General features: G+C 37.4%; 1 protein-coding gene and 1 pseudogene across 2 annotated transcripts; one reads left to right on the top strand and one right to left on the bottom strand.

Annotated features, from left to right (window-relative positions):
• The first annotated feature begins 5,635 nt into the window (after positions 1 to 5,635).
• Positions 5,636 to 12,021, top strand: LOC309485361 (vacuolar-sorting protein SNF8). Its single transcript, XM_082152199.1, has 8 exons — positions 5,636 to 5,957; positions 6,045 to 6,095; positions 6,190 to 6,328; positions 6,665 to 6,769; positions 9,735 to 9,807; positions 9,888 to 10,029; positions 10,108 to 10,182; positions 11,640 to 12,021. The coding sequence occupies exons 1-8, from the start codon at positions 5,904 to 5,906 to the stop codon at positions 11,775 to 11,777; spliced, it is 777 nt and encodes a 258-aa protein (XP_082008325.1). The 5' UTR covers positions 5,636 to 5,903; the 3' UTR covers positions 11,778 to 12,021.
• Positions 12,022 to 12,216: 195 nt separating this feature from the next.
• Positions 12,217 to 23,003, bottom strand: LOC309485628 (annotated as a pseudogene). Its single transcript, XR_014211711.1, has 11 exons — positions 22,809 to 23,003; positions 17,139 to 17,162; positions 16,890 to 17,015; positions 16,118 to 16,198; positions 15,881 to 15,996; positions 15,672 to 15,741; positions 14,174 to 14,329; positions 13,902 to 14,077; positions 13,699 to 13,785; positions 12,647 to 12,756; positions 12,217 to 12,442 (listed from the first exon to the last, which is right to left on the bottom strand). The product of XR_014211711.1 is annotated as an uncharacterized misc_RNA (transcript).
• Positions 23,004 to 26,222: the final 3,219 nt, after the last annotated feature.

The raw sequence follows: 26,222 nt of genomic DNA, 5'->3' as shown, positions 1-26,222 counted from the left end.
ACCAGTTCATTCATCCTGGAAAGAGGAACGAGACAAGGGTGTTGTGCGTCGCCGCTCCTCTTTGCCTTGTTTATAGAACCCATGAGTCAACTGATTAGGCAGAGGTCGGATATAAAGGGGGTAACAATGAAATCTGGGGAGCAAAAACTGGCCCTATTCGCTGATGATTTATTGATAAGTATAACACAACCTACTCAGACACTCCCAAAATTGATGAAATTATTAGAGGAATTTGGTTTCATTTCGGGTTATAAAATTAATATCAACAAAACTCAAATATTAAAATTTAACTACGATCCACCACCCTTAATTAAGACCATGTACAATTGGAAATGGGATGCTGAATCCATTAAATATTTAGGTGTTTTATTACCTAGGGACTTCTCAAGATTGTATGACATCAATTACGGCCCATTAAATTCAAAGATAAAATCTGATATACATAGATGGAATGTTATCCCCTTTTTAAGTTTAAGCTCCCGGATAGAATCAATCAGGATGAATATTCTTCCACGGTTACTATACCTTTTTCAGTGTTTGCCAGTCAAAATACCATCTAAGCAATTCTTAGAATGGGACAGATTAATAGCAAGGTATGTGTGGCAAGGGAAAAGGGCCAGAATTAAATTTAAGACACTGCAATTAAGAAAAGAGAAGGGTGGAATGGGCCTTCCTTGCCTACAGGATTACTACCATGCAGCCCAACTGAGACCTTTAGTCTGCCTGTGTTCGCCAACATACACTGCAGCATGGAAAGAAATAGAAAGTACGATGTTAAACAGAATCCCAATAACAGCCCTACTAAGTGATAACAAATTATTAGAAGAACAGGAAATCCCAGACGATTCTATAACAGGCAATTCTCTGAAGTCCTGGCAGACAATAGTAAAAATTTGCAGATTAGAAGAAGCATCAAAAATTATGAGATGGTGTGCCTATGATTCAGACTTTGCACCAAACAGGATCGATGGCAGATTTAAGATATGGATCTCAAAAGGTTTAACTACTTATTACTCATTCACCCACAAAGGGGTATTCCAGAGTTTTGAAACCCTACAGAAAGATTATGGACTGGGAAAAGATGATTTTTTTAGGTACCTGCAAGTGAGACACCATTTTAACGAAAACCTTAAAGGGGTGTTAGGAACAGATGAGTCAGGGTTCCTGGAAGTATTTTTAACATTAATTAAACCCAGACCAAGTAACAAAATTATCTCCAAATTATACAATACCATACAATTATCTAAACAAGAGAATACAGAATACATAAAGAAGAAATGGGAAAGGGAATTGAAAGTGATGATCACACAGGAGAGCTGGGGGAAAATATGCCAATTACAATGGTTATCAACCGGGTCAAACACATGGCGGGAGTTCTGCTGGAAAAACATTGTACGATTTTTTATCACACCCATTCAGAAACGGTACCAGGGTAGCGGAGATGCTTGTTGGAGACTTTGTGGGTCTAATGGAGCCAACCACTTTCATATTTTTTGGGACTGCCAGACAATTAGACCTTATTGGGAAGAGATCCATAAACATATAAACAATGTATTTAATGTAAACATTCCATTCAAATGTGAAACTGTGTATTTGGGCAATCTAGGGTTCGAAACATGGAACATTAATGATAAAAAATTGCTGGCGATACTGTTGGCAGCCAGCAAGAAATCTGTTACGAGGAAATGGTTAAAAGTAGATCCACCCACCATTGATGAATGGATTGAAATTGTTTATGAGATTTATGTTATGGAAAAGATATCCTTCTCCCTCAAAGTTGAAAAAGAATTTTTTTATAAGATTTGGTCCAAATGGACTGAGTATGTAAAACCAATCAGATTTGATTTCATTTGACTGTACTTGTGCTTTGTGTAGACCCTGCCCTCTTTGTGTTGTTTTAAATACCTGAAGTTGTGCGCATCCCGGTTCCGTTCTGCTTTGTTATTGTTCTTAACTGAAATAAGTAGAGGTCCGTAAAAGGAAAACTCAGAAGGGCAATATGAACAACTCATCCAAAATTTCTGAATTCATCCCTGCCTATGTACTTGAACACCTAATATTGTAATTAATGTATGTGGTGGGATTTTGCCTTTCCAAATAAAAAAAAAATATAAAAAAAAAAAACAAGGAAGCAACATCTCGATGTCTTGGAATCAGTTCTACTCGCGGTATAGCACAACTTCTTCAGAGATGGGAATCTGCTATAAGTGCTCAAGAGAGACTTTTGTTGAGTAAAGATGAGAAAATAAAAGCTTTCGCTCTGTATATTTCCAACAGTCTCTTCAGCGCTCTCGTACTGTGTAATGTCAGCACACACTTCTCAGCCACTCCAGCAACGGACGCAACCAGGAAAAACTATCGGTATGGATTTTTTGCCGATAACGATAGTTCCACCAAACAACTATCAGTACCGATATATCGGCAAAACCGATGAATCTACTTTTGATACTTAGAAAATATCTCTGTCACCATTTTGTTAGTAGTCAACATGTTGTTGTTGTAGTATTCTTTTTAGTGGTCAAATTAATTAATCACGATTAATCGCATCTAACATAAAAGTTTGTATTACGCACACACATATACAGTACTGTATATACAGCTCTGGAAAAAATTAAGAGGCCACTGCAAAATTATCAGTGTCTCTGGTTTTACTATTTATAGGTATGTGTTTGAGTAAAATTAACATTTTTGTTTTATTCTATAAACTACTGACATCATTTCTCCCAACTTCCAAATAAAAATATTGTCATTTAGAGCATTTATTTGCAGAAAACTTCAACTGGTCAAAATAACGAAAAAGATGCAGTGTTGTTAGACCTCGAATAATGGAAAGAAAATGATTTCATATTCATTTTTAAACAACACAATACTAATGTTTTAACTTAGCAAGAGTTCAGAAATCAATATCTGGGGGAATAACCCTGATTTTCAATCACAACTTTCATGCGTCTTGGCATGCTCTCCACCAGTCTTTCACATTGATGTTGGGTGACTTTATGCCACTCCTGGTGCAAAAATTCAAGCAGCTCGGCTTTATTTGATGGCTTGTGACCATCCATCTTCCTCTTGATCACATTCCATAGGTTTTCAATGGGGTTCAGGTCTGGAGATTGGGCTGGCCATGACAGGGTCTTGATCAGGTGGTCCTCCATCCACACCTTGATTGACCTGGGTTAGGAGCATTGTCCTGTTAGAAAAACCAATCGTCAAAGTTGGGGAATATTGTCAGAGCAGAAGTAAGTAAGTGTTCTTCCAGTACAACCTTGCACATGGCTTGATTCATGCGTCCTTCAGAAAGACAAATCTACCCGATAGTCTGCTGCAAATATGGCTTGACCCCAAAACAATTCTAACAAAAGGTTTCTCAGTGGTTTACAGTAGTATCATATGTACTTAAAAATATACTAAAAGTTTACCAAAGTTTGAATCCATTTAAAAAATGACGGCTGTCAGTGTCAGGTCCTTAAAATGACCATTACTCCTTTGTATTCCTCCTAGACCAGGAATACTGGTGCCTGATACATGTTTGGGCCATGTAATATTCTAATTAACATATTTGCATGATATGTAAGTGATTACAAGTACAATTATATATTGAAGCAATTAGTTGCAAGCATATTTATGCAAAAAATAAGTACAATTTCCCTTAAGCAATTGCATATTTCTCCTTCCTCATATCGTTTTGCCTAGTGGTTTCTGTGGTTCATAACCATTCTTTTGATTCCATTAAAGAGTAGAACTCTTTTAGAACTCTTTTTAGAACTCTTTTAGTAGAAATTCAGTAGAACTGTGTGGTACTGTGAATTTAGTCAAAACAGGGCTGCCACATGAAGACATGTGCTCATTGTCTGAACCCGTATAGAATCACGGCAATTCATTGGCTGATGGCGCGGGTGCCTCCTCAGCGGGGCTGTCACTCCCTCTTATACAGTGAACGCGCCATCTGCTCCTCAGATTTTCCACCGATAAAGAAGTAGCTCCTTCAGCAGCAAAAGGAGCTTGGCAGTGAACACAGCGTCTCGTTCCCTATTCAGAGAACATTCTCTTTCATAGGTTCACTCGATGCTGCATAGCGATGACGCAATGGGAACGATATACCACACACGCCAAGCTAAGCGCTGCTGGATCTGGCCCTACAAGGAACTTATATATAATGTTTTTTTTTTTGCCAGATCAGACTCAACTAGGACCTAGGCGCACGCCAGTCTGCCCTCGAAGACCGCACCCCAACCAGTCAAAGAGGCGTCCATTGTGACACCTGGCGACAGCAAACTACACCCATCTTGACCCCCTGAAGTAAAAAGGGGGAGTCTTTCCACCTGCAAAGAGTGCAAAGGCAACTGCTCGACACGCTCAGCAGGCGGAAGGCAGACCAAGAATGGCGGATGCCCCTGAGTTTCATCCACCACAGGAATGGTCTCATATGAAGGAGACCCAAGGGCAGCGCAGGAGAGGCTGCTGCCATGAGCCTCAGAAACCTGCGACATATGCCCACCGCTACATGATGGCCGATCCTGAAACGGGCCAAGCACGCACGGAGACTGGAAACTCGAGCAGGGGCCTGACGGGCCTGCATCGAGATAGAATCGAGTTGGACACCCAGGAAAGTGGTCTGCTGAGAAGGAGTTAAGACACTCTTCTGAGCATTCAACCTGAGACCAAGAGACCGGAGGTGGTGGAGAAGGACGTCCCTGTGACGACACACCAACTCTCTGGAATGAGCCAGTCGTCTAGATAATTTAGCACACGGATGCCCTGGAGCCTCAAGGGGGCCAGAGCTGCATCAATGCACTTGAAGAATGTCCAAATCACCCTGAATTCACCCCTATCTGAATATCTTGTCATGTATCTCTAAATGAAAATCGGTTAGCCTAATTATAATTAAATTGTTTTCAAAATCATCAATTGTCAATTGCGATTTTTTTAGCATTAGAAAAAAAAATATGTATAGCTGTTCGCTCATGACGTTTAAAGGGATAGTTCACAAAAAAATAAAAATTCTGTCATAATTTACTCACCCAAGTTGTTCCAGACCTGTATGAGTTTCTTTCTTCTGATGAATTAAAAAGAAGATATTTTGAAGAATGTTGGTAACAAGACATTTGACAGCACCCATTGACTTCCATAGGAAAAAAATTCTACAGAAATCAGTGGCTACCATCAATTGTCTGATTACCAACATTTAAAATGTCATCTTTTTAGTCCAACAGAGGAAAGAAACTGGTTTGGAACAACATGAGGGTGAGAAAATTATGACAGAATGTTCATTTTTGTGTGAACTATCCCTTTAATATGTATGCATGTCCACAGAGACATATTTGGGAATCTTTTTAATTTTTTTGTCACAATTAATTCTGTCCTCACCTCTCTTTGAAAGCAACTGAGATTTATTTTTCCAATGAAGCGCTACATTTTGATTAATGACAGCGAGGATTGTTTGTAATAATTCCGCTTTATGTTCTAAACTGCAGAAAGTAACGTTACATTTTAAGTGCGAAGAAAATGTTTTCATGTGAATAATGATCCCACAGAATCTTAACTTGACCAAGTAACATTGTTTCGTCAGTTGCTCTCCAGTCCTATGGGTGTCGTTATCGGCACATTCACCAAAACATTAGTGACGACGAGCCCTAACTCGTGTACAGAAGAAATAATACACTTCTGTTGATGTCTTCTTTCCGGACTGTTGGAAACTTTGTAGATAAAGAGTATAATTGCACTATTCGTTTGTTTTATTGTAATATATCTATTTTAGTTCGCCTGATTCTTCATTCTGTCTCGATTTGTTACTATGTAGCTCGTAAGCTGTTCAGCTGAATAGGAAGTCAATTACTATAGTTGTTAGAACAGGAAAATAATACCGTTTCATTTTGTAGTATTTTAGAGATTCTTATTTAGACATCATGCACAGAAGAGGAGTCGGAGCTGGAGCGATCGCCAAGAAGAAACTTGCAGAGGTATGATTACAGCACTTCTGCGAGATGAATTAATAACTAGGAAAATGATTTAGCATTTTAATCCAGCTAATTTGTTTACTGTCACAGGCAAAGTATAAAGAGAGAGGTAATGTCCTGGCTGAGGATCAGATTGCACAGGTGCGTGTACCCCGATGAGCACGACATGGGTGAATGAAAGCAAGCTTTACAGATGTGAAACAACGATATCAGAATCTATGTGTTGTCCCTGTAGATGTCAAAACAATTGGAAACCTTTAAGACCCATTTGGAGGAGTTTGCCAGCAAGCATAAACAAGAAATCCGTAAAAACTCTCAATTCAGGGTTCAGTTCCAAGAGATGTGTGCCACCATAGGGGTTGATCCACTTGCATGTATGTATTTATCGTAAATGTTTCCCTTTATATGTAATCTTATTATTTACTGTAATATTAAAGTGTAGTCTATACAGTGTGCTCATATGAAATTTGTATCATTTACATTATAAATTCTAAGTATAATTATATAAATTATTGTAAATTAATTGACTTTTTTATGATTTATACTCATTCATATATTAATGATAATTTATAATTATACTATATATAAATGATATACAGTATAGTTATAATATAAATAATATGTTATTGTAAGTATAATGATAAATAATTAGAATTTCAGTGAAAGAAGTTATATGACCTCATGAACTTTATTCTTTTTTTTTTGTGCAGCCGGAAAAGGATTTTGGTCTGAGATGCTTGGAGTTGGAGATTTCTACTATGAGCTTGGTGTACAGATCATTGAAGTCTGTTTAGCTTTAAAACACAGAAATGGTGGTAAGTTTTGTCATTTCATTGTGTTAAAGTGGTAATGCAGTTATTGTATTGCATATTATCAATTAAACAGGCTTATTTTGATGGTAGTATGTTGTGCCTTAGAGATATTGCATATGTGTGGCAAAACAAATGCTCTATTATGATTATTCAACTGTCTGGACTACTTGATTCTGATTGGTCAATCGTGGCATTTAGAAGTCCGATATTTCTAAATGATGTTGACACGTTCCTAGACACTCTCTAAAACAGCATACAAGACCTGGGGCTCGTTCTTCGTACGTCGCTAACTCAGTTAGCTGGATTTGATTGTTGACGATTTGGCATGATCTTGGATTGTTTGGTTCTTCGACGCTCATCCTGGACTTGCTGTCATAGCAACAGGTGCGCAAACTTGAACCTGCTCGGGAGCTTATTTCATGTAAACAGGATTAGATCCCGGCTTCATAAGCGGAGCTGATACGAGAAGTCCAGCGCAGCGCGATAGTGCACTTTCTGAGATTGAAATTTTTTTCTCGTGACTCGTGAGATTGTCGTTTACATTATTAATTTGTTGGAAACGCACATTATTTTCGACTTGTCGGAGTCGGGCTTTAACTACAGCACAAACTGTTTGCATTGCCCTATGATTATTTGCGAGTGGCTCTTTCCTTTACACTATTGGAGCAGAGAACTTGATGGAAAGTGCTGTCTGTCGTGTCATTCGGAGTTTACCTGGCGCTTTTAGGTTTAAAAAACAGTTTTAGGTTTTTAAGACCCAATGTTGTAAAGCAGTTTTTTTAAAGCAGTTTTTTTTTTTTTTTTTTTTTTGGCTATCATTTTTTATGAAGATCATGCAATCATGACCATGCCGATTACAGTATGTCACTCAGGCTTCACTAACGTGATTGGTACCATAGACTATAGGCTTCCATAGACTGCCATCAAGGCCTCAATGAAGGGGATTATGTGAACAGAAAGGGGGTTCACAATGTAAATGTGCAGCCCAGTTACTATTGGGAGTCTTAATATTCCAGATTAATAATATTATATCAAATAAAAAAAGTCAGTTGACTAAAATCTTCCATATCACAAATGTGAAAGCAAAATGGCCAGGATCTGTGCATGACTTAAGAATTTTCAGAGATTCACATGTATGCACATTATTTGAAAGTGGTAAGGAAAGTTCCACAATTAAATATCAAGCTCACTGTATTACATACACTTATGCTGATCCTAACAGAACTGCATTTCTTCATAGGTGATTATGACATGTTCCCGCCTGCAGACAGGTGTTTTATGACCCCATTCCCTGACCCAAACCAGTTACAATGCAGTAGCCAGGACAAGGGCACACAATGAAATGAACTTTGGCTAACTAAAGGGAAGATTTCAGTGTCTGATAAGTCTGAGGTTTGCACACCTGACAGGGCCTGTGACATTGCCATGAGTTGCATGTGCCATATTACACAACATTGCCCAAAAAAAACCCCCAAAAAAACTTTTCATTATAATATAATGAAAAGTTTAATAAAAGACCAATATACTTAGTTCCTTGAGTTTTATTTCAATTGTTCTTTGTAAAGAAAAGCCAGTGTTCAAGTGCCTGCAACAAGAGATATTAGACACATGCCTCATGCAACAAATAAAAAGGAAAAGTTGTCTATCCACTGCCCACCTGTAGGCCTATGTCTCCTCTGTCTGTGCAGACTCTTCTGTAGGCCTTTCTGTAGATGTGGAATCCTGCAACTTATATTGCTGCCATAAAGCATACAAGTATAAATTAAGTAAAGTTATTTATGCACTTGCAGGTAGGCTAGTTCCTCCATATGACAGTTATCTGAGAGGGTTTATTCACTGTCCAGTGAAATGGAAACAAATGGACATTACAAAGTCTTATACTTTCTTTCCTTTGGAAAGTTATAAAAAAAAATGTCCACTTACTGCACATATTTCAGCACCACTTTCTTGGGAACAGATACAAGTGTTGGTGTATTATGTAAAAGTGCACAAAAGAGGAAAACACAATGTCATTATATGAACTCTCTGGAAAAATATTTTTACATTAATATAAGTTTATTAGTTTTCACTTTCACAAGTCAAAGCAATTCATCATTACTCAAGATTTAACAGTTGAAATGACTATACAGCCTTAATTTAATGCAGCAAAAATTATTTTACAGTGTAGGCTACTAAGATCTTTTCTTCTTTTTTTTTTTTTTGCTCAGCCTTTTTCTTGGTTGCTTTTATAAACAGCCAACCATTTATTTAACAGTGTCTTTTATAAAAGAGACTATAATATAACAAAAAAATTACCATTATGTAGAATATTTTTGTACTTCACTTTTGTTTGTTCCCATGTTCTAGTGTGGTGACTCTGACATTACAATGAACAAAGTAATTATGCAATTATTAAAATACAAAAATATAGGCTAATAAGTGATAAAAACATCTAACATGGCCACTTCTAACGGATTTAAATTGTCTGCTACTTTTTGCCAGCCCTCTCTCCTGGCTTTTGCAGACTTTGAGGTGTTCCCTGGCGTTTTGCATTAAAACATTAAAATTCCGAATAAACTTCGACTATTAGTTCTTGCTCTGCTGCGGAGAAAAACTGTGCGCGCTCTTTGGCCACGCTGAACAGCCAATAGCAGCGTTGCTGATCAATGTTTCTACTATCGATACATGTCCCCTTTTAACCCAGCGCATGAACGCGCAATTATCTCAGATAACTCAATCCAGCGATACTAATCCTATCCGGCAAGTGTGTTCGAAGAACCGAGTTAGCCAGATCATGATTAGCACGATGATATTATCTTGGATGTGTCATTTGATCTCGGATGTAATAAGCAACGTACGAAGAACGAGCCCCTGATCACCTTGTCACCTGGTTTGTTTAGCAGTAATGACCAGTACAACTCTCTAAAACTTTTCACTTTCAATCAAAATAATTGTAAGTATTAATCAATAAATGACTTTATTGGTGCAGGTCTCATCACATTGGAGGAACTTCACCACCGTGTCTTGAAAGGAAGAGGGAAGTTTGCTCAAGATGTGAGCCAGTGAGTGTTTTTGATTGAACTGTTCTCTATCTATTCTGAACACATGAACTCTCTCACCACCCATTAATCTCGTCACTCAGGGATGACTTGGTGCGGGCCATCAAGAAGCTCAAGGCCATGGGAAATGGCTTCGGGATGATTCCCGTTGGAGGTTCTTATCTAGTCCAGTCGGTCCCAGCAGAGCTCAACATGGATCACACTGTTGTCCTTCAGCTAGCAGAGGTAATCAATACTAGACACAAAGTCTGAGGCCTTTACACTTCTGTGATGTCAGATCTGATCATTGGCCTTGTTTTACAGAAAAAGGGCTATGTGACAGTGAGCGAGATCAGAGACAGCCTCAAGTGGGAGAGAGAGCGGGCCTGTCACGTTCTTGTAAGTATGCAGGAAAAACAAAACACCAATCTGAATGCTTTTATATCACAAATTAAAGAGGACCTATTTTGCAAAATCTTGATTTTTGGGTCTACTTCAATAGGTTTTCATGCTTGAATGTTAAAAAACCCCCACTAGTTTTCATTTTACATTGTTGGAGAAGCTCTCTTCCCAGTCTGTCTGTTTAGTTTTGTCTTATAAAGCCTCTCTCTCAAACAGAGCTTACTGATATACTGTAGAGAATAACTCCCTTTGGAGTGGACTTTGGTTGCATTCAGACTGCAGGTAAATGTGGCCCAAATAAATGTTTTGCTTCCATGTGACTCAGATCTGTTTTTCTAATGATAGTGTGAACAGCACAAGCCACATGGAATCTAATCTTTTCAAGATGATTTGCAATGCGACCTCAGTCTGAACAGTCATATCAGAATTCATGCGACTTTTACCGTCACTCTAGATCAACATTTGTTACAATCCTGTCTATGCTCATGGGAGTCACATCAAAGATTTTACATACTTAATGTTATCAAGACAATGATGTCAGAACTCATAAGTATTACAGTCAAGTCACATTTATTTATATAGCGCTTTTTAAAATAAAGATTGTTTCAAAGCAGCTTTACAGAGATAACCGGAAAATGCAACAAAGTTTGTTTCCAGAAAAGAAAAGAAAGTGACAGCTCAAATACCAGCAAAACATGAGGGCTTGTATCATAAATGTTTAAAAACTGCTCTCTTTTTTCATATCCTCATTTTTATTTTTATTTTATAGCCTGCACATAAATTCGCTGGCTTCCACGGCAGATCAAACTATAAATAAACACGTAATCATTAAGGCTGAATACGAAATCGCCCCCAAACCCTCATTCACTATTCCCTACATTAGTCCACTAATACAGTTCACTTGAAGGAGTGAATGAAAACGAGTGAGTGTATTCAGACAGCCGTTGAGCATACATCAGCTGTACACTCATTATTGCAGTGCATTGTGATAGAATGAGTGCACTTGATGATATCCATGATGGTTTTGGACACCACTACAAATGGCTGTCTCCTCAAAGAGTGCCCTATTTGAGGATATAGAGGGCGATTTCGGATTCAGCCTTTGTGTTGACTTCCATATGACAGCGTGCTTCGCTGCATAATTTTATCATTCTTTTGCGCATACAGGTCAGTCCAGGACCATGATCGGTTCGCACTGGTGCGATACTAGTCCGATATCCGATACTGGTCACATTTAAAACAACAATGTGACCAGCCAAACAAAAAAAAAATCGGATCTGAGCAATAAATCGGAATTGAGCACTAAGGCTCGCAGTGTGAACGTAACCTTTGTGCTTTGCAACTTTACTGAACTTTTTCTTGCTCAAACAGCAACATTACTCACTGAAGAAATTTGAAAATGTAAAAAAACCCGCATAATAGGTCCTCTTTAATATCTTTTGCACTGTTTTCAGGATCACCTGCTGAAAGAAGGCTTAGCGTGGCTGGACTCCCAAGCTGCAGTGGAGCCACAGTACTGGCTGCCAGCTCTGTTCGCGGAACTGTTTTTGCAAGACGTTACGCCTGAGGAGGCCAACCAAATGACACCTTGAGAATAAGACACTATTTTGTAAATATATTGTCATGCAAGGAGGAGGAGATCAGGGTGAAGGTCAAAGAATGTCACAATGTTGTTTGAGAGGAAAAACTGATAATAAAATCATCCACTTTTCACAACCAATCAACTCTTAATATATTTTATATGTTTATTATCTTAAAACCTGATTCACCACTGGAAAAAAATGTTTGGGGGGAAAAAAACGTTTTGGTAAATAAAAGAAAATGGTACTAGTTTTATTTTATGTCTGTTGTGTATCTTCTATCTATTCTATTTATTAATAGATAATAAACATGTAATTTCCCTATTTTAGAACTATTTTCATTCTAATAGCTAATAACGAAAGTGATGCATATCTAGAAAATCCTGGACCATTCAGTACTTTAAAAAGCGACACCATACTTCCCTAAATACATTACTGTATATCAGATCTAGAAATTCCGAACTGACTAATCCTCATGACTGTAGACATGATCTTCAAATTCCTGCTGTTGCCAGTCGTCAAAGATCTGAGTGCAGAACGGACACACTTTGTGAGACAGCTCGTGTTGTTCCAGTTCCTCCTCGCTGATGCCAGGAAAACACTCCTGACAGTGCTGGCACACCCTAATCTGCACATCAGGAAATGCATACAATTCAATCATTTTGAACTCTGTGGAAATTCATTCTCGAAATATATGTATTCATAAGAAATAAGTAATTACCTGTATCTCTTGTTTCTGCAGGATTTGCTATAATGTACAAATATAATAGGTTATCAGGTTAACACACTAATTTTTGAGACAATTTAGAGATTTTAGTCTAACTGAATGTTTCAAATTTTAAGATGACTGTTATTTTACCGACCTGTCAAATCATCGATGCTCTCGTAGTAATGGGAGGTGGTTGGGTAGTTGATCAGACATTGCGGCAACAGACGCAACCTGGTAGTCAAACAACAACCTACGAAGTTGATTTACTTCTGCCTGCAGTTCCTAGAGATAAAAAAAAAAAAAAAGACATCAAATAAGAATTATTTAATAATTATTAAATAATAATTGACTGGCATGTAGTTCAGTGCTCTGAACTACATAATGTCTTTTGTATTAAGTTCCTAAAATGTACTACTGTTCAAAAGTTTGGGGTCAGTACACCTTTTATTTGGCAAGGACACATGACATTTCAAATAAATGCTGTTCTTTTGAACTTTCTATTCCACAAAGAATCCTGGGGGAAATTTGACTAATTTCCACAAAAATATTAAAGGTATGTTATGTAACTTCTATTTGTTCAAAATGAACACAATTTAAGTAATGAGTGAATACAACATCAGTCCTACTTCCCAAACATGTTTTTGTCTTACCCTGATTCACTATGGTAAGCCTGTTATAGCCCTGTCAGGATGTTTTTTTGCGGGAAATTGCGTATATAAATCACTTGAGCGTGTCTTGTGACATGACACGAAGGCCAAGTATGGTAACTCGGAATTTGTCCTCTGCATTTAACCCATCCAAGTTAGTGCACACACATTAGGAGCAATGTGTAGTGAACACACACACACACTCTGCAAACCACTAGAGGTCCAAAAGTTACATAATGTACCTTTAAGCAGCACAACTGATTTCAGCACTGATATAAGTTTCTTGAGCACCAAATAAGCACATATTACAATGATTTCTGAAGGATCATGTGACACCAAAGACTGGAGTAATGATGCTGAAAATTCAGCTTTGCCATCACAGGAATACATTTTTTTTTTTAAATATATTAAAATATAATTATTTTAAATTCCATCATATTATTTTATGATATTACAGTTTTTTATCGAATAAATGCAGCCTTGGTGAGCATAAGAGACTTTCAAAAACATGAAAAAATATTACCGACCCCAAACTTTTGAACAGTGATGTTTAATCTGTGTCAACAAAACAGATCACCTCATTCCTTTTATCAAACGTCTCTCTGTCTAATCTTGATGTCTCTGCCATTTCGTAAATTTTTTCTTGTGCCTGCTGAGGTTGTGCCTGTAATTACAGAATTGTCTTCAATCAGGATTGAAACACTTATTGATACTCACAAAAAAAACTCAAGTTTAAAGTGAAATGCATAAGTAAAAATAAAACATGACACAGTGTAATACCTGGATTTGATTGGTTTTCTCGCCCTCAGCCTGTTTCAAGGTCATCTCCTCCACACTTCCTTCAATCCCTGCTCGGCTCCTTCTGCACGCTTGTTGGCTTCTTTGCAGTTCTGCACCTCACTGTGAAGCCGGCCTCTGGCCTCTGTCAGCTGAGTAAGCAGAGCCTGAATCTGGACCTGAGTGTCCGGTCACAAAGAGATTACTTCATGATGATACAGTTATTCCTGACTAATGATTTGCAGTCATGATGCTTCAAACTTGGAGCCTCAAACTTTGTTTTCTTCTTTCTCTTGGGCTCCTTGCTCTAACATGGATGTTTGTAATGCTTTGTTTTCAGCTCTCCGGTCCTCCAGAGTCTTACTCATCTTGAGGGTCTGTATTTCAATGAGCAATTTCTCATTGTCTTTCCTGCTGCTTTGCACATCCACCTAAAATAAAATAAATGCCATATCGAAGTCAACTGGCGAACTCGAAGACCTGCTCAAAATGTTTTATTTACTCTGACTTTTAGACAGAGGTAATACTTATCGGTTCAAAAAACCGACCACAAAACCTCGCACAACACAACTTTAACATCATAGGATGTCCTGTTACTTTATCCTCTACAGTAAAAGACCTGGGTGTTATACTCGATTGCAACCTGTCTTTTGAAAATCATATTTCATATGTTACAAAAACAGCCTTTTTCCACCTTAGAAACATTGCTAAGCTACGTAATATGCTATCAGTTTCTGATGCAGAAAAGTTAGTTCATGCATTCATGACCTCGAGACTGGATTACTGTAATGCTTTATTAGCTGGTTGTCCTGCATCCTCAATAAACAAGCTACAGTTAGTCCAAAATGCCGCCGCTAGAGTTCTTACGAGATCAAGAAAATATGATCATATAACACCGATTTTATCATCACTGCATTGGTTACCTATAAAGTTCCGTATTAATTACAAGGTATTGCTACTGACTTATAAAGCCCTAAACGGCTTAGCTCCAGTCTATTTAACGGATCTTCTATCGCCCTATAATCCATCGCGCTCTTTAAGATCACTAAATTCAAGGCTTTTGGTCATACCTAGGATATCCAGAACCACCAAAGGAGGGAGAGCATTTTCACATTTGGCAAAACTCTGGAATAGTCTTCCTGATACTGTTCGTTGCTCAGACTCGCTCTCTCAGTTTAAAACTAGATTAAAGTCGCATCTCTTCAGCCAGGCATTCATATAATCCTACAGTTCAAACTACAATCCGGCCTCTAGCTCATAAATGCCAGAGGAGAACTGGCCCCCGACTGAGCCTGGGTTCTCCCAAGGTTTTTTTTTCTCCATTAGGTCACCTGATGGAGTTTTAGGACACCATTAGGTCACTTGATGGAGGTTTTCGGTTCCTTGCCACTGTTGCCTTTGGCTTGCTCAGTTGGGGATATTTTGGGGATATTTAATTTAATTTTATCAATCAATAAATTCCTCTTGAAACAAACTTTGTTGTATTATTTTAATTTAATACTGTGAAGCTGCTTTGATACAATCTGTATTGTGAAAAGAGCTATACAAATAAACTTGACTTGACTTGACTTGACTTTTAGTTATGCCACAACTTGTTTCTGCCTTTTTTGTATTAATTTGATTTGGTTTACTTTTTTTTTTCTCTCTCTCTCTATTTTGTCTCTTGTATTTTTGTGTCTTGGTCTTGTCATGGATTATGACTACAGAAATAAATAATTGTATTCTTAATTATCATTAACGGTAAGAACACATAATGAGAAAGCATTTGCAAACCTGTAACAACTTGGCCTGGTCCTGTACTTTGTTGTAATTTTGGTCTGTTTCTTTCAGCAAGGTACTCAGCCTGGAGAAAAATGACAGATGAAAATAAAACAGTCTTTAGCACCCCGGTTCGAGTCCCGCTAGCGGGTCGAGTAGGACTGGATACATTTGCATATAAAAACATATGTTGGTACAGAGATTTCCATAATAAGGAAACTCACCTGAGGTTTTCGGTATCCTGGAGTTCAACCTGTTGCTGTAACTCAGCCTTTTCACTCTTAAGCATGTGGATCTTTTGAACAGCTCTCTTATACTTTTCACTAAGAGCGTTCAGTGACTGTGAATAATTTTGTTTGATAAAAGTTATACATATCTCGTACAATTCTCAATCAGACAGATTAAAATGACAGATGTAAAATTACAGACATGTTTCAACTGGGTGTTAGCTTGATCTTTACCTCTTCAGTGGCGTTAAAACTCTCTACATCTGGCAGTGGTGTTTCCGGCTTATCCTTTGACTTCACATCATCTAGAGAGCTCTGCAGTTTGGTATAAAGGCACATTTATGATCACTTTATTCACCACTGCAGATATACAGTGGTGTTTCGTCAGTACAAGAACAATGCAGTAGAACCAGTGTTGATATTTGTTAACAAAATATAACACAAAAACTATTAAAATAGTTTTCGATTACTGAATTTAAATTAAATGAAATAAAATATGAATATTAGATGAAAAACTTTCATGAAAAAGAGAAATGTTGCCTTGACAACTAACTGAAATAAATGTAAGTCTGAAACTAAAAAGAACTAAGAATTAAATAAAATTATAATTAAAACTACACAGAAATATATATTTAAAAAACTAATAAAAATGACATAATGACACATAATAAACTTACTAAAACAAAAAAATAAAGTACAAACTGAAAGTACAAATTATAGGATACTAAAGGTATACTATCCTAAGGTATAGGATAGTTAAAGCTATAGGATAGTATATAAATAATAGTAAAAAAAAAACAACAACAAAAAACACTGATTAGGAGGACAACAAGTAGTACAACATTCCCCACTACACAAAGACAAGAGTATAAAATGACGAGGCATTATGACAGTCAGTTGACCTTCGTTACAAAAACATCCAGTACAATTGGGAGTAGCACAAAGACTGTAAATAACAAGTTCATACATTTTACAAGTGTTGTAAAAGGAAGAGAATCTGACTAACCTTGAGACGGCAGAGCTCATGAAGTCTTTCATCCAACTCAGTTTTCAGGATCTTATTTGTTTCTTTTAAGTGCTCGATCTCTTTGACAAAGTCCTCTTTCTCTTTCTCCATCTTTTCTGCCTGCTCCTACTCACAAGGACATTCAATAACAGATTTTTTAGCCAGTTGGTCTGAGTATTAAACTTTTAGTGGCTAGCAAAAAGGAAAAGCTACTAGAAACTTCAACTCCACATGGTGTCCAAGTTGTACCTGTGTTGTTATAACTAACAGGTCCTTCTCCGGTCCGGGTATCGTTCGTTCATTTGTTTTTGCTCTCACATACGAAAAAGAAAAAACGAGAAAACAGCTCCTTTTTCCGTTTTTTCGTTTTTTTAGAAAAACGAAAAAACGAAATTATGACTTGATTTTTGGTTTTCCCGTCCTTGCACGGAAATCAGAAAAACAACTTGATATTGGTCCGTGTACGTTTTGATAGTTTGTTTTCCAATTTGAAATGAAATAAGCAGAAACGAGAAGACGGGCCCTTTATTAGTTTTTTCGTTTTTTAAAAAAAACCGAAAAAACCGAGATTTCGGCTTGAGTTTTCGTTTTTTAGTTCACAGGCAAAAAACGAATAAATGACTTCAAAATTCGTTTTCCACATGTGGGCGGCCTGACACGCCCCCTTCCGCCGATTGGTCAAGCAAATCTGAGCATGTGACGTCATCAGTTGTCGCTCCGGTCAGGTCTGCTCAACAAAATAATAGTCAAGTCAAGTCAAGTCAAGTTTATTTGTATAGCGCTTTTCACAATACAGATTGTATCAAAGCAGCTTCACAGTATTAAATTTAAATAATACAACAAAGTTTGTTTCAAGAGGAATTTATTGATTGATAAAATTAAATTAAATATCCCCAAAATATCCCCAGTCCTCTACTATGGCTACAGATTCTTAAACTGTACAGGGCAGGTCCTACTGGGCTTTCTTCTGTGCAACTTTACACGTTTCACAGAAATATTTACATCAGAAATATTAATTATTAGTCTGCCACCAGCCCGTTTTATGTAGCTGTGCGGAGTTAAATCTGCTGACAGCGCCGAGCGGGAGACGCTCACTAACCAATGTTCAGTCAGCAGTCAGAACTTTTCTTTTAGACGCTCCGTTTTGCCACGGGATGGTGATTGCAAATACTGTAATGCCAATCGGCTGAGGGTGGGAACCAATGATGGTGAAATACATTTTTACTGAAGCTGTAATCATAGCCGCGACCCGCGAGAATGAGACAGATGATTGACAGGACGATAGCGGAGGCAATTAAAGGCGCAAGATAACTTCTGTTAACAAAAACATAAATAAATAAAAAGTTTAATATAAGTGACTTTGTCTTTGTTTTATTGTTTTTGTTGGTTTTAATCAAATCATTGTGAACCACAAACTGAGCCTTTATTTAAGCCTATACTGAGCCTATATTAAATTTTTTTGTTATAATATGGGTATTTTATAATACAGCATAAATAAAAACAAACACACGTAATATGTATGCCTATAGGCAAAACACCACAGTTTTTTGGTTTTGTTTGTGTGAACTTTTATCCCCAACCATATTTCTTCATGGGCTCCACGCCAGGGGTCACGCTCAGCACCCCTACTTCCCATGGTAGCCTACTAACTGTAATTATGCTGCCCCAGTTTATATGTAAAATCTTTGGTATATGTAATATCTAAAAACACTTTACAGTGTGATGGAAATAAACTTTTCTTAAAGCGTGTTGTATATCACCACAGATTTATTGACACCCTTCTATCTGTGTTGTATACTGAAATAGACAATTGTCCTGCAGAATGATGAGGTTTTTTGTAATAACACAATTATACCATGAAAAAAAAAAAAAAAAAAAAAAATTTATATATTATATATATATATATATATATATATATATATATATATATATATATATATATATATATATATATAGTGCTTAATTTGTAAAGTGGGAGGTCCCGGAGCGCAGAGGGGGTGTGGATCCGGCCACTCAAAACGGGGGTTGGAGGTAACAGAACAAAAAAAAAAAAAAAAAAAAAAAAAAAAATACACTGCCTACGTAGCTTCTCTGCAGGGACAGCGCCAGAGAATTGTTAACGCATGTGCTGAGTGGGTGCTAGATCATTGACGGGGAGCTGCGCAAAACTTGGCCACTAAATATTTAATATTCAGTTATGTTAATGATCACAATTACAGTTTTAATTTGATTAAATTGAACAAGCGCAACATTCAGCATTCAATCAAATAGGCCTATTCTAAAAGATGTAGGATATTATTAATAATAATGTTATTTCAACACAATATCTCGTTATTTCGAAATAATATGTGTGCGTGCATCCGGTGACGCGTGTATTGATTTTTATTAATAAACAAGTGTTTTCTCTAAAAGTGTCGACTCGGCTGCAAAGATGAAGTTGACGATCGCCATCTCCGTGTGAACGCGCTTATAGAGAGAAATGCACATAAATAAGCCTAATGGATTACATAATCAGAAAGTAGCCTTTTTCTTTTTTCGTTTTGAATTATTTCGTTTAAAGACATTTCAAGCTTTGTGTATTTGATGTATTTGTCATGTCTGTGTGAGGCATACGCTGAGTTTCGTTAAGTTAGGATCGCGCGGGCGCCTCCGTTATATTTGTTTCATAGGCCTATTCATTAAATACAGGCAATTGGTTGATGAAAAATTGATTAAAATTAAGATACAATTTATACAAAACGAAATTCACTTTAAAGAAAGGCTTTCTACAAAACAACTTCAACTGTCAAAATCATGTCTGACCCGCTCCATGTCTCATATTGCGCATCCTATCTTACTCGGTTGTGCTGTTCACTTTTCATAAATCAACATAAATGGAAGAAAAAATAAAAATAACATTATAATATTTTAACAAATATGAAACTAAATGCGCTTTTTTTAATGGCTACAATAGTACGCCTACATACTCTCTATTTGTACAAATTTCTGCACATTCATTTAATTCTGAATTTTGCAAACACAAGTTGAAAGGCATTTGTTCAAATCAAGTTCACGGATAATTGTGCGTGCATTTATTAATCATTATGATACTAAAATCCTAACAAATAGGCTATGCTATGTACAAAAAATCAGATGAGCCCATAATATGAACGCATTTACACGTTAAGCATTTTCCTCCCATAGAAAAACATTATCGCTTAATGTGGCTTAATGCAGATTAGAATGTCCCCTTATTATGTCGAAATAACAAGATATTATGTCGATACTAGGCTACTGTGTCCACCGTGGTCTCCTTTTTGATCAGCGGGAACGATTTTTGCTTTTTTGGGATCTGACTGTCCAGCGTATTTGAAAAAGTTAAGCAAACTTTCCTGTCTTTTTGACATTTTTCCCCTGAGTGAAACGATCGAGGCTAACAGCAATCTCAACTCGTACAACAAGCGCGCAAGTCATGTGTCACAAACATTGAACACTACACAAACAGGAAAATGATTATTATTTTTTTTCATTTAGGCAATTAATTTTAGTGACACAGGAGGTGCCGGATCCAATAAAAAAGGTTCCGGATCCAATGTCGGAGGTGACGGAACATGTTCCGGCGTGTTCCGGCTCAAATTAAGCCCTATATATATATATATATATATATATGTGTGTGTGTGTGTGTGTGTATATGTGTAAAGGCAGGATCACCTACTGGTGGAACCTAAACGGAAGTCCAGTCCTGGCTGTATAATCAAACAATAAAAACGAGAAACAATGCATGCCATCAAGAAGAACATTTATTGATTCCACAGGAACTTGATCCAGTTTCCCCCATTTTTACTAATAACTACTTTGTGTTATTTAACTACTTTCCGTTTGGGTTTCACCAGTAGGTGATCCTGCCTTTACACATATACATATACACACACACACACATATATATATATATATATATATATATATATATATATATATATATATATATATATATATATATATATTCATGGTATAATTATGTAATCTGCTTATTGTGAGCCTAAATGAGTAAATTGGTATTCAATCATTATCAGGCTGACTTGCCACCAACTACTGGTGTTTTTTTATATATTGAAAGTAGTGTTTCATGTTGTCACTTCACATTTAATAGCCTCTTAGAATGAAATTGCTATGCAAATTCACAGTGCCTCCTTTGAGCTGCATTAGACAGTGTGTAATGTACATCTAAATGTAGGGTCAGATGCTGCTTCTGTGCCACCTATACTGCAAAGCTGGGAGTTTGTTCATACAGAGTTAATCAGACAGCCTAAAGCCTCTTACGTTGTTGATTTATATTTCAAACAACAATTCAACATTTGCTCGCAATGTTTTTCTTACAAAAAACCTCATCATTCTGCAGGACAATTGTCTATTTCAGTATACAACACAGATAGAAGGGTCAGGGTGTCAATAAATCTGTGGTGATATACAACACGCTTTAAGAAAAGTTTATTTCCATCACACTGTAAAGTGTTTTTAGATATTACATATACCAAAGATTTTACATATAAACTGGGTCAGCATAATTACAGTTAGTAGGCTACCATGGGAAGTAGGGGTGCTGAGCGTGACCCCTGGCGTGGAGCCCATGAAGAAATATGGTTGGGGATAAAAGTTCACACAAACAAAACCAAAAAACTGTGGTGTTTTGCCTATAGGCATACATATTACGTGTGTTTGTTTTTATTTATGCTGTATTATAAAATACCCATATTATAACAAAAAAATTTAATATAGGCTCAGTATAGGCTTAAATAAAGGCTCAGTTTGTGGTTCACAATGATTTGATTAAAACCAACAAAAACAATAAAACAAAGACAAAGTCACTTATATTAAACTTTTTTATTTATTTATGTTTTTGTTAACAGAAGTTATCTTGCGCCTTTAATTGCCTCCGCTATCGTCCTGTCAATCATCTGTCTCATTCTCGCGGGTCGCGGCTATGATTACAGCTTCAGTAAAAATGTATTTCACCATCATTGGTTCCCACCCTCAGCCGATTGGCATTACAGTATTTGCAATCACCATCCCGTGGCAAAACGGAGCGTCTAAAAGAAAAGTTCTGACTGCTGACTGAACATTGGTCAGTGAGCGTCTCCCGCTCGGCGCTGTCAGCAGATTTAACTCCGCACAGCTACATAAAACGGGCTGGTGGCAGACTAATAATTAATATTTCTGATGTAAATATTTCTGTGAAACGTGTAAAGTTGCACAGAAGAAAGCCCAGTAGGACCTGCCCTGTACAGTTTAAGAATCTGTAGCCATAGTAGAGGACTGGGGATATTTTGGGGATATTTAATTTAATTTTATCAATCAATAAATTCCTCTTGAAACAAACTTTGTTGTATTATTTAAATTTAATACTGTGAAGCTGCTTTGATACAATCTGTATTGTGAAAAGCGCTATACAAATAAACTTGACTTGACTTGACTTGACTATTATTTTGTTGAGCAGACCTGACCGGAGCGACAACTGATGACGTCACATGCTCAGATTTGCTTGACCAATCGGCGGAAGGGGGCGTGTCAGGCCGCCCACATGTGGAAAACGAATTTTGAAGTCATTTATTCGTTTTTTGCCTGTGAACTAAAAAACGAAAACTCAAGCCGAAATCTCGTTTTTTTCGGTTTTTTTTAAAAAACGAAAAAACTAATAAAGGGGCCGTTTTCTCGTTTCTGCTTATTTCATTTCAAATTGGAAAACAAACTATCAAAACGTACACGGACCAATATCAAGTTGTTTTTCTGATTTCCGTGCAAGGACGGGAAAACCAAAAATCAAGTCATAATTTCGTTTTTTCGTTTTTCTAAAAAAACGAAAAAACGGAAAAAGGAGCTGTTTTCTCGTTTTTTCTTTTTCGTATGTGAGAGCAAAAACAAATGAACGAACGATACCCGGACCTTCTCCAAGCTGCAGTCAAGGCCTGTTTCTGCTGGGCTTTGAAAGCAGAACGGGGTGCTGGCTCCTTTGACATAACCGATGCTGTCCACATAGCAGAACTGGTAAAACTCTCCATCATCCTTGGGCAGGTAGCTCTCTGAGAACAAACAAATCTTTATCATATAGAGTTTCAACGTCATCAGAATTTAGTGTGTGGTACACACACACACACACACACACACACACACACACACACACACACACACACACACACATAGTGTTGGGTAAGTTACTCTAAAAAAAGTAATTAACTACTAGCTACTAAATACATTTTCAACAGTGTAATTAGATTACTGTACAAATAACTCTCTTGAAAAATATTGCATTACTTATTAATAATTACTTTCTAAATCCCATATCAACCTCGACCAGGTGAACAATTCAAGGATAGACATGATACTGCTCTTCATAATTCTATCAAATAAATAATATAAAATTGCATAAATTATTCTTGAACTGACTAAAGTGTTTAATAGGAGAAGGTTACTTTAAAAACTTACATTTTATCATTAGAAGTAAAATTTGGATGTTAAATCCACTATTGTTATATATATATATATATATATATATATATATATATATATATATATATATATATATATATATATACACACACACATTTGTTTTTGGTTTATATATATATATATATATATATATATATATATATATATATACATACATATATATACATATATATTTATGTGTGTGTGTGTGTGTGTGTGTGTGTGTGTGTGTGTGTGTGTGTGTGTGTGTATACACCTACTATTATAGTAATGAACGCAACATTCACATGCAATTGATTGACAGACAAACTGTGCGCTCCTATTTCTGTGTTGTTAAGTTGTGGATATTTTCAACAGTTTGCTTCGTACATTCCGTTTAACAGCATTAAAGAGGGCAAATGTTATCATTACACTGAACTGTGTACATGCTATTTAAATGCATTGTGTTATTCTTCTATGCCCCCTCCAAACCCAAATCAGCAAATTTTTCGGCAAAATCAGCAGTCACATTTAAAGTGACTTTAGTTTTTAGTATTATATATCTAGATCTCTCTCTCTATATATATATATATATATATATATATACACTCACCTAAAGGATTATTAGGAACACCTGTTCAATTTCTCATTAATGCAATTATCTAATCAACCAATCACATGGCAGTTGCTTCAATGCATTTAGGGGTGTGGTCCTGGTCAAGACAATCTCCCGAACTCCAAACTGAATGTCAGAATGGGAAAGAAAGGTGATTTAAGCAATTTTGAGCGTGGCATGGTTGTTGGTGCCAGACGGGCCGGTCTGAGTATTTCACAATCTGCTCAGTTACTGGGATTTTCACAATCGGCTCAGTTACTGGGATTTTCACGCACAACCATTTCTAGGGTTTACAAAGAATGGTGTGAAAAGGGAAAAACATCCAGTATGCGGCAGTCCTGTGGGCGAAAATGCCTTGTTGATGCTAGAGGTCAGAGGAGAATGGGCCGACTGATTCAAGCTGATAGAAGAGCAACTTTGACTGAAATAACCACTCGTTACAATCGAGGTGTGCAGCAAAGCATTTGTGAAGCCACAACACGCACAACCTTGAGGCGGATGGGCTACAACAGCAGAAGACCCCACCGGGTACCACTCATCTCCACTACAAATAGGAAAAAGAGGCTACAATTTGCACGAGCTCACCAAAATTGGACAGTTGAAGACTGGAAAAATGTTGCCTGGTTTGATGAGTCTCGATTTCTGTTGAGACATTCAGATGGTAGAGTCAGAATTTGGCGTAAACAGAATGAGAACATGGATCCATCATGCCTTGTTACCACTGTGCAGGCTGGTGGTGGTGGTGTAATGGTGTGGGGGATGTTTTCTTGGCACACTTTAGGCCCCTTAGTGCCAATTGGGCATCGTTTAAATGCCACGGCCTACCTGAGCATTGTTTCTGACCATGTCCATCCCTTTATGACCACCATGTACCCATCCTCTGATGGCTACTTCCAGCAGGATAATGCACCATGTCACAAAGCTCGAATCATTTCAAATTGGTTTCTTGAACATGACAATGAGTTCACTGTACTAAAATGGCCCCCACAGTCACCAGATCTCAACCCAATAGAGCATCTTTGGGATGTGGTGGAATGGGAGCTTCGTGCCCTGGATGTGCATCCCACAAATCTCCATCAACTGCAAGATGCTATCCTATCAATATGGGCCAACATTTCTAAAGAATGCTTTCAGCACCTTGTTGAATCAATGCCACGTAGAATTAAGGTTCTGAAGACGAAAGGGGGTCAAACACAGTATTAGTATGGTGTTCCTAATAATCCTTTAGGTGAGTGTATATATATATATATATTTAATATATATTAAATATATGCAAATATATGCTTATGCTATTTTGCATAAGTTTATTTGTAATTGCCAGAAAGAAAGAAAGAAAGAAAGAAAGAAAGAAAGAAAGAAAGAAAGAAAGAAAGAAAGAAAGAAAGAAAGAAAGAAATGTGGTTAGGAATGAAAAGTCAGTAGGCCTGTGTAGTTTCTTCATTCACTGTGACCTATACCTGCACTGTAATGTAATTTAGAAACAAAGTCAGTAGGGCTGCGTCGAGGCGGTCCTCCAGAGATTTCTTTAGGCCATCTACGAGAGAGGTGATTTTTGCGAGCTCAGCCCCGTGGTTAACAATACCAGCAAATATCGCATCGTTGCTAGCGGCCGACGAACTCGTCTTGGATGTTTCCCTTTGACTATCGTCTTTAAGGCATGTTGACATAAACCCACTTCCGACAGGCTACAGCACAATTTTAAGGGCAAGCCAGCGTTATTCACCTCATCAGGGGGAGTTTCCTTTTCAGCCATCAATGGTTCTGGAGAAAGATGTCCATGTTTCCACCTCATCTGGTAGAGGGTGTAGCGGTGCCACCTGGAACAACAATGGCCACTGTGGTCGAGGAACGTGGACATTTTTCCACTCCAGCATGTCTTCTGTTCCTCTTTTAGCTAAAAAGCCAAGTCTAACTCGTTCATTGTAGCGGCCAAAGCCGTTTCAGACAACTGGTGTTCATCCAAGGCCATCTTGCAATTTTTACTAATGACTTCGACGTCGCAGCGCTGTCGTCATCTCGCCTCTGGCCCGCCTATATCAGATAACCAGATGTGATTGGTGCAGCTCGGATACAAGGGCATATTTAATGAGCATCATTACTTGACGCCAGAGTAACTCGCTGAGCAAATTCAACTTGTGCTCTCGCGAGAACTCTGGATTTCCAGGGTAACATCCAACAACGAAACACCTCAATCGCTTTAGAAGACATTCTTGTCTACAGCTGCCCTGCATCGAAACAATGTTGGACTGTGTTAAGCTCACTCAGGGCGGGGCTAT

This window comes from Leuciscus leuciscus (assembly GCF_965113295.1).
Source record: "Leuciscus leuciscus genome assembly, chromosome: 21".
Classification (NCBI taxonomy): Eukaryota; Metazoa; Chordata; class Actinopteri; order Cypriniformes; family Leuciscidae; genus Leuciscus; species Leuciscus leuciscus.
This window is presented reverse-complemented; position numbering and strand designations above follow the sequence as displayed.